The sequence below is a fragment of the Penaeus japonicus genome, unplaced genomic scaffold (assembly GCF_977035675.1).
Source record: "Penaeus japonicus unplaced genomic scaffold, GWHDUDI00000001_assembly GWHDUDI00000026, whole genome shotgun sequence".
In the NCBI taxonomy this organism is placed as follows: Eukaryota; Metazoa; Arthropoda; class Malacostraca; order Decapoda; family Penaeidae; genus Penaeus; species Penaeus japonicus.
This window is the reverse complement of record NW_028234428.1, coordinates 5668840-5678839: the sequence shown is the minus strand read 5'-3', so window position 1 is coordinate 5678839 and position 10000 is coordinate 5668840. Positions and strand designations below refer to the sequence as shown.

Sequence of the window (10000 nt, the reverse complement as noted above, 5' to 3'; positions counted from 1 at the left end):
AGGATCTCCAAGGTTAATGCCTTTGATAATCTTTAATCATTAATGGTATTCATTGTAAGAATTAGTATACATCCTACTTCACAAACAGCATATATTGCACTGTGGAACTGCTAAAGTTGGTGACAGTAAAACTCTAACACTCTCCAGGCAGATCTCTACTAATTGGTACCCATACAGAGATGGTATTATATAAAGTAATTTACATAAACAAATGACAAAAATTAATATCTACATACATGATGCATATGACTTTATGCATATTAACCCAATGACGACGGTGCGTCACACCCGTGTGACACAGCCAAAAACTCCCGTTCCGGGGCGTCATCCTATTGTGACGATTTCATTGCAATATTGCAATCGCCCGGCATATGGGACTTCGCGTAGAAAGTGCACCCGTCGGGAAAGGGTTAATAAAAAAAATTAAAAATCTCAGTAAATGTTCCAATTTAGTGTCAAATCTTTAACTGATCTTGAAAAATGTTAAGTTTTGAAAATACCTCCAACCATAAAAATGTCTAATTTAATAAGGTCACAAGTTATTAAATTATTAGTCAAGAGTACTATCAACACTGCAAAGCATGTATGTCCAAAACTAATTGTACCAATAAATAGAGCTATTGTCTGCAAAGAAGTTTAATGCTACACAACTATATAACATCACAGATTTAAATTAAAGTAATTGTAGGATTTCTTACAAAAGGAATGGGCAGTTAGATATAAAATAAAAAAAAGCCTCATATAGGACCTGCAATGACACCCACTGCTATATATTTTGATTTGAGGACATGAAGGGATTACAATAGCCTTCACACCTGTAGGCACTTTGTCAAGTGCTAACAAACCTGTAATACACATTACATGTTAAGAAATTATTTCTAGAATTCCTTCACAATGTACTTGCTAGAACATAGATAATGGAAGTCTCTTGATTTCGCAGTTTGATGGCGTTTGCCAAGATGCCAAATCACGGTAGCCAGAGATATTGTCTGCTCCTATTATTAACAATTGGCTAAAACAAAATATTAGCCATTTATTTTGCAAAATCAGTCAGATTGGTAAAATCAAAATAACAATAACATAATCTGACTCTATAAACAAGTTAAAATGCATTTGAGTTCATCTGTATACTGGTGAAAATTGTTCTACACTCATAATCACAATCTTAATTGTAATGTTATATGCTTATATATACTTGCAAACCCTTTAATTTATATAGCCTAATCCCCTGATGCCTGGGACATGCTCTGTCCATTATGGTTTGCTTCGATCATTATTTTCTTTTTACGCAAGGATAGTTGTACAAGCTATCAAGGATTCAATAAACTTACCTGACCTCAGCTGTTTATCCCATTCCTTGGATTTTTGTGATAGAGTTATATTTATTCTATGTTCATTATAATTGATACTCACTGTCCTTATAATGTTTATATCAATAACAATAGGAAGAAAAGTCAAACCTTTTCATCCCCGGTGAGGTCAAGGGGGCCTTGCTAATTATCTCCTTGGTGAATAAGCACTAGTGGAACTATCTCTATGTAAAACAAATAAGTAAAATAAAATCATAGTGGCCAGTGCATGAATATATATACTTTTGGCATCAACGGATTATATTTCATTAACAGCCCTTACAAATCTATAAAAAAATAAAAAAGGGAAAATCTTATTCATAAAGAGTAAGTTGCCACAAAGCATTATTCTTGTCACCTGCAGCCATTACTAATTATATCTGTTAAGTGATGTTACAAATTAACAATACAAATTTTTCAGCCAGAAAATATCTAACGCAAAAGAGGGTAATTGTATAGAATAGGACTGCATCAAGCGATCACCATGGCATCAGCGATTCACTCTGGAAAAAGTCAACAAACGTCCACAACATATATTCTGGCAAGATAGAGCTTGGGCTGGTTCCTTATTTAACGATAAGTTGCCAGGCAAGTCTACAAGTCGTATCTTGCCAGAAATCAAAGTTTTGCTAGCCTTTGCTGTGACTATCCCTTGAGTCACTGTGGCTACTCATTTCTCATATGTGATATGCCTGTCAACTTTCACATGAAAAGCTGGACTCATGTAACAGACTAATTTATAAAGCAGTGAGTGTCATTCCACATTTATTGTATGGGACCACGGCTTATACTTTATATGTATTTAGATGTTGCGTAATCCTATCCTGGGATATTACCTAAGAAAGAAAATCTAAAGTCTTGTTCATATCCTACTAATGTGTTGTCAAAAGTCTCACAATAATGTACCTCGGCAATAACCTTTCTTTAAAGCTCTATCTCTTCAACATTATATGATGTGAAGTTGGGCAAGGTTTCAGGTGAGTTTAGTTAAATTAGGAAGAGAAATGTCAATTAGATAAATCCTTATCTCTTTGTCTAATCCTTTTGACATTGTCAGAATCAATAGATGGATCATTATCATCACCATCAGTTTCAGTAATAGAAAAAACAAAAAAAAAACAGGTAACTAATTTCTTGATGACACTTTTCTGTCATCAAAACCCTGTCATAATCAGTGGTAATTATCATAAATTACTTCATGGCAGACCTTGTCTCCAGCCGGTGTAGGTAAAACAAAATAACAATAACGTTAAGAATGTCTTCTATATCCCTGAAAGACATCATTGGAAAAAGTTATTGCATATCATAACTGATGAATTTCTATAACACCATCCTTGTAATTAGTATTAGGAAAAGGGTTAATTCGAAGCCAATCATCTCAATTACTAAATGAATCCCGCTCAGACTACCACTGACAGTCACAACGAAAAGGTTGCTAGAGAATGTAAACTGCAATCATGCAACCTGCCTCTCGTTGCCCGCGATTTCGAATTCTATTACCTGCATTGTAGGCCTACCACTTCCGCCTCGTTGAAGTGCCAACAAATTTCTCAGTCATGGAGCCTATAAAGGAATTTTAGAACTGATAAACTATCCTCTATTAAGATTTTTGGTTCAACTAACAATGAATCCCCCACAAGTATCGAGAAATTCAATAAGCGAAAACAAAATAGTACCGACATTTGCCGCCCTTGCACGTGTGGGTTGAAAGCCGCCACTAAATTAACTTCTAATACACCAGTGCTTCGATTAGCGGTCTTTTTAAGCATCCATTATCGTAGCTGTGTTCGTTACCTTGAGTGTGCGTCGATGTTACTATTTAAAATCCTCTCAAAGGGCGTTTCTTGGCAAGGTTTTATCCTTTACAATTTAGACACGAGCACCAACATCACTGTTCTCTCCTCAACTGAATCTGACGTCATCGTTGGGATGACATCATGGCTACTGCCTTCCTATTGGTCGAGGGAGTTGTGTCCACCCGTTCGACCTTCCCATTGGTCAGATTCTCCGCCATCCGCCAGAAGACGATAGAGAGTGCCAGTGGCCGCATTCCTGTTATTTTAAAGTTATTGTTTCCAGTCTATGATATTATGAGGCATGACATAACAGCAGTAGAATGTCTTCGCTTTCAATTGAGTACCTAAAGAGACAAAATGATATTTTAATCCATGCCCAAAAAAGCTTCATATTTTTTTCGTATGTGAAACCATTTATGTTCCAAAACGTATGTGTTCCTATGGGTCAAATTATATTCTTTAAAAACAATGTATCTTTTGCATATCAGTTCGGGAGACCATTTAAAGATCACAGTCTCACCTACAAAAGTCGTTTGGAATTATGATAAGTAGTTGTAGACAGACAAACGATATCAGTCCACAAGGCTGGGAGGTTAGTGCAACCCAGTTCCGAGAAGTGCATGATCTTGTGTTCCAAAATACTTCCTATGTCTTCTTGCAGTTACAACTAATGCAAGTTACCAACGATTATGATTTTTATTGTTTATTTTACAGCTTAGATGATAAATTGGAATGTATACACCTTTTAACAAACACTGCTTTATTCTGATTTATGAATGTCCCACTTGACATGAGGCTAATTAGGATAATTATCCACTCAATTGTATCCTTCCTATGGAAACGATAGAATCCATACATGAACTTGAACCAAAACAATGCGTTTACTTATATCCGTTTTTTTTTTCTTTTCGTGTCTAGTTATCTCAACAGACTGTCCGCACAGACTGTATATCGTGAGAGGCTAAAGATATTTGATATTATTTTAGGGGGTTGGGTACAACGTAAAATTAGCTTTCCAAGCCATTGTTGTCATCATAGTTATCGCTCTTAGATCCCTTTATCAATGGGTTTCGAAATATGGTATTCCAAAAATACTCCTTTCAATGCATCGTATTTTAAATAATGATCTACCTGTTTCTGTGAAAAGTGTTCATATCACGTGGGTATCTTGGCACACTTCTTTTCTCTCTTCTGTCGGGCCTTCTTCATTCGCCAATTCCGTTAAATTAGATAATAAAAACATCCAATAAATATACTCATGTTTCTGTTACACAGTTTGGGTGACGTTCTTTTTTTTTCTTTTCATCCTTCGCCTTCTCTGCCCTTCATAAATTCGCAATGAACAATTCGCGCCCCATGAACAACCTCTCGTGTTCAATTCGCACATCACTAACATCCGTACATCAAACGCTGCACCCTTTCCTTTAGGCATTGGCGCTTTGCCGAGATGATGTTTGACATGATGTGTCCTTTGTGCTTGCTGAAGTGCTGCATGAATAAATGCCTCCGTTTGAGGTTTCAGGCATCACCTTATTTACTTGTTCGTTCCCTTATTCATTTCTCTTTTGAATGAGTCACACATCTCATCTATTTCTTCACTTTCTTCCGTTCTCTGGCATTCCCCTCTTTTGATCACTTTACCCTTACGAACTTGCTCCATACAATTTTGCTCTATAATATTTATTCTCTTCTGCCTCTATGTACTGTGTATGTTTCCCTACTTCGCTTTTTCCATTAGCATTAATCTATTACTTCCCGGATGGTGCATGTGTGTGTGTGTGTGTGTGTGTGTGTGTGTGTGTGTGTGTGTGTGTGTGTGATGCACTGACATAAACTATACATTTCTAATGGACTAATGTTCTTTTTTTTCTTTGTCCAACTTAGCATTGCAGATCCTTATTTTGCCAGTGCTACAGGTAATGTTTATTATTTCGATGTTATAAAATCAGTCTGAGCCTCGCTTTACACAGTGATAACAATTCCCTTGATCTCCATTTCCATAGTGAAATCTACCCGGTTCTTGTATCTTCCTCTACTTTCTGAATACTGTAACCATCTGTAACCTACAGAACGACATTTATTTACTGAGTTGTTTATTCTTTTTTGCAGAAAGTTTTACATCCTTGAAATCTTCCATGAAGATAGACTATTTATCAGTAATCTGTGTACGCTTGTTACCCATTTTACTGTTAACTTTTAGACTTACACAAGATTACGTGATTTTGTATTTCCTATTATCCTCGGTGTCTCCTATAGTCGTCTTGACAGTCCAGCACAAATGTTGTGTTCAGTGGCCATTTCGTCATTACAATTCTTGTTATCATACTTATCATTATGATCATTATTATCATTATAATCTCTATCATTATTGTAGTTGTTATTTATCACAATAATAATTAATGCTAGTAGTTATAGTATCATTAATGGTAGTGGTAGTAGTATTAGTAGCAAAAGCATAACAATAACAACAACAAGTTTCTAGATAACGACGAGAAACGACAACAAAAACAACCATCATCGGCATTCTAGAGGCAACAACACAACCTGATATTCCTAAGCGTTTGGGCGAGACCGAGCACCAAGGTCGCCGGGTGTCTTGTGTGTTCTGAAAGGAACCGCCTTCTGTCGCTTATTCGCTTATTCATAAATTGGTATAAAATAATAGATGATGTTAACCCTTTCTCTGAATTGTTTTTGATTTGGGCGGAAGGACTTGACTAGCGTGTTTTGTTGTCTTGGGAAGTGTGTCGGATGTGTGGATGTGGACTGAAGGAGAGGAAGAAAAGGGACTTGGAGGAGACGAGAAGGGAATGATGTGGAAGAAAATGAGTGGGAGGAGGTGGTGAAGAAGAATAAAGGGGGGGGGGGGATGAAGAGAAAAGGGAGAAGTAGAGGAGGAGGGGGGGAGGATGAGGAAGGAGATGAAGGGAAAAGAAAAAGGGGACGAAGGAGAAATAAAGGAGGGAAGGGGAAGGGGGAGAGGATGAAGAAGAAGCAGTAGCAAAGGAAAAATGAAGAAAAATTCACAAAAGAAGAAGAGAAAATATATATACGTACTCACACGCGCACACACACACACACACACACACACACACACACACACACATATATATATAATACAGGTATATAGATAAGTGAATAAACGCAATACATAAATATGCTGGACAAAATACATATTTGTGTATATGTATGTGCGCGAATTTATTGGAGAATTAATTTAGATCATTGCGACTCTTCGTTACCAATCAAAGAGCAAAGTTGAAATCTACCCTTCGTGTCCCCCAGGTGCTTCTTACAGCTACAGTCTGACTGGCGAAGTGGACCTAGTTGCCAGGCAAGTGTGACGTCACTGATACGGATACAAAAGTGGTGACGCACCAAAGAAAATAATGACGTCACTGACGCCCAGGCGGGAAGGGGCGGAGGCAGCGAATCTATGACGTTGCAGTTGGGGGGGACAGTGGTGGCGTGGAGGGGGGGGGGTGGAGGTAAAAGGGGAGGGGAAGAAGGAAGGAAGGAAGAACTAGGACGAGGGAAGAGGTGAAGGGAGGAAACGAGAGGTAGAAGAGGAGGAAGAGTGGCAATAGATGAGATAAAAGTTGGATGGGTATGCGTGGGTATAGGAGAAAGGGAGCGAGAGAAAAAAGGATAATAGAAATGTGATAATGAAAGGAATGGATAAGGAAGAGATAGGGTGAATAGAAAGAGATAGTTTGAATAACGAAGCAAAAGCGAGAAGTTGGATAAAGAAACGATAGGTTGGATAAGAAAAGTAGAGTTTGGACAAGGAAACGAAAGGAGTGGGGAGGAAAGCGAGAGATAAGATGAGATAGCAAAAGGATGAATAAGACAGCGAGAGGTTGGAGAAGGAAGCAAAAAGTTGAATAATCAAGCAAGAGGTTGGAAAAGGAAGTGTATCAGAAATGATGGAAATGTAAGAATGGAAGAGAAAGAGAGAAAGAGGAGAGAGAAGAAAGAGGGAGAGGGAAAGGGAAGAAGAATCAGCCTCAGGATGGAGAGCAGGTTCTTGGTAGATGACGTAGCGGTCTGTCGGTGCGTTTGTGCGTGCGGGCGTGGAAGTGTTTGTGTTTGTGAGAGGAGGATATGCTGAGAAATGGGCGGGAGCTGGGCGTGGGCGGTGTGACGTGGCAGGATGGCCGTAGAGATACGAAATCATATTGCAAAATCAAATAAACACACTCACACAAGCATACACACACAAATATATATATATATATATATATACGTATACATATACATACATGGAAAGATACATACATACATGCATATACACATCCACATCCACATCCACACACACACATCCACACCCACATACATATATGCATACATATATACATACATATGTACATACATACATACATGCATACATACATAAGTACTTACATACATAAATACAAATGTACTATAATTATATACATATTTATGGATAAATACACCCACTAACAAACGTACACGCGAGCACACATAGAAATACACACTCACATGCACATACACACACACACACACACACATACACACACACACACACACACACACATATATATATACAATACACACAATATATATATATATATATATATATATATTATAATAAGGTTATTATGCATGGAAGCTTAAGGCCTATATATATATATATATAATATATAATTATATATATATATATATATTATATATATTATGTGTGTGTACACACATATATATGTGCATGGATATAATATTATATATAATATATTATATATATATAATATATATATATATATATATATATATATATATATATATATATATATAATATATATTATATATAAAAAATATATATATATATATAAAAATATTATATATATATATATATATATATATATATATATATATATATATATATATATATATATATATATATATAGAGAGAGAGAGAGAGAGAGAGAGAGAGAGAGAGAGAGAGAGAGAGAGAGAGAGAGAGAGAAAGAAAGAAAGAAAGAAAGAAAGAAAGAAAGAGAGAGAGAAAGAAAGAAAGAGAGAAATAGAGAGACTAGAAGGTTACCAATTGCAATTCTAAGTAACCTCCGTCAGTAAAAACAAAAACAGGCCCGCCCATCCTGACTCCTTCCTCAGTATGGGTGGAGGCGACGGAAGGGGCGGGTCAGATATGTAAGGAAATAGAGGGGGAGAGGAATTGAGAAGGAAGAGAAGGAAGAAGGAATAGAAGGAAAGGAGGAAGGAGGGAGAGAGAGAGTCAGGGAGGGTGGGTGGGGAGAGTGGACTAGGAATAAAAGTAAGGTGCTTGGAGACAAGATGGTGGTAGATGTGGCAACATTGGTTGAGTTCGAATATCATTGATTTGGCATCAGCGCGGAAGTAGTTTTTTTTTTTGTTGTTACTTTCCGAAAATAATTTGAAAATTGACCTAAGAACGTTGATCTTTTATGATTAAAAAAAAGTTTGAAGAAACGGAAACAGAAGTTGAGAAGTTCATTATGAATATGGAATAATTAATGGTGATAATGATAAAATAATGGTAATGATGATGAGAATAATAACAATAACAATGAATATAAAGATGATAACCGCAACAGAAATGCTTAAAATAATTATGATTATAATAATAATAATGATAAAAATAATAATGATGATGATAATGATAACAATGAAAATGATAATAATTATTACAATGATGATATAATAATAATAATAGAAACAATATCTGAAATATTTCAAAATATTCCAATAATGACCAATCATATGCTAATAATTTTGATGATAATAATGATATCAATATCGATGATTATGTGAATAATGATAACAGTTATTATTAATAATGGTAACGATAATAATGATGATAATAATGATAACAATAAGAATACTAACAATAACAATTATAACATTTAAATATAATGATAATATGATAATGATGATGATAATGGTATCATCAAGATAATTTCAACGATAACAACCAATGATACTGATAATGAAGCAATAACGAGAACAACAACAATTGTAATAATACCATTGATAATGATATTGATGATGATGATTGCTATGGAAATAAAAGTAATATGAGTAATGTTTATAGCAATATTTCAAAATATATTCCTGTAAATTAATATGAATTTTAAGTTCCTGTGAAAACAAAAGACATACACACACACACGTACGCACGCACGCACATGCATACATACACCTTTCGCAAATAAAAATCTTGTGGTGATTAAGCACCCTTAACTTCCTCTCCATTTCTCTATTTGCTAACCGTATATATACCTATCTTTTCTGTAAAATAAACACAGAAACTGCTTTGTAAAATATATTTATAAGAATAAATATCATATTTTATATTTCCATTAAGAAGTACGTTTCCTCCAACCGTCTAGAAAAGTCTAGAAAAAAATCTTCAATTTTCATACTTCTTTACGTGAAATAAAGATTTTTGATAATATTGTGTAGTATAAATAAAAGATTTCCTTCAGATATTAGAATGTTGTGTCCTGTATATATAATTTGAGATCGTATTTTTAATGTTTACATCGGATTTTTACATCTTAAATCTTACTGCATTGTTGTATTGTAAAGAAAATATGCTGGAGTTGCTTATTGATAATATGTCATAAATCAATTAATATATCTCAATCTAATAAATCTCATATCATATTTACGGACATATGAAAGGGGGATAGATAGAAAGGTAGATAAAGAGATGGATACATGGATAGATGAGACATATTTATACATCTATCTATCCATCTATCTTATATATCATTTTATTGAGAATGGGAGAGAAAGGAGAGAGAGAGAGAGAGAGAGAGAGAGAGAGAGAGAGAGAGAGAGAGAGAGAGAGAG

General features: G+C 35.3%; 1 protein-coding gene across 2 annotated transcripts in view; it reads right to left on the bottom strand.

Moving 5' to 3' along the window:
- LOC122257982 (cellular tumor antigen p53) overlaps positions 1–3284 on the bottom strand; it is a 21467-nt gene extending 18183 nt beyond the window's left edge. Inside the window, exon 1 of one of the 2 annotated variants that reach the window (XM_043023619.2) lies at positions 3144–3284. Coding sequence is in view for 1 of the 2 variants with exons in the window: in XM_043023618.2 (XP_042879552.2) it covers positions 2850–2855 (6 nt within the window). In the remaining variant the exon portion in view is untranslated. Of the gene's footprint in view, positions 1–2849; positions 2908–3143 lie in introns of those variants that run through there. The other variant, XM_043023618.2, reaches the window with a different exon arrangement.
- Between the last annotated feature and the right edge of the window lie 6716 nt (positions 3285–10000).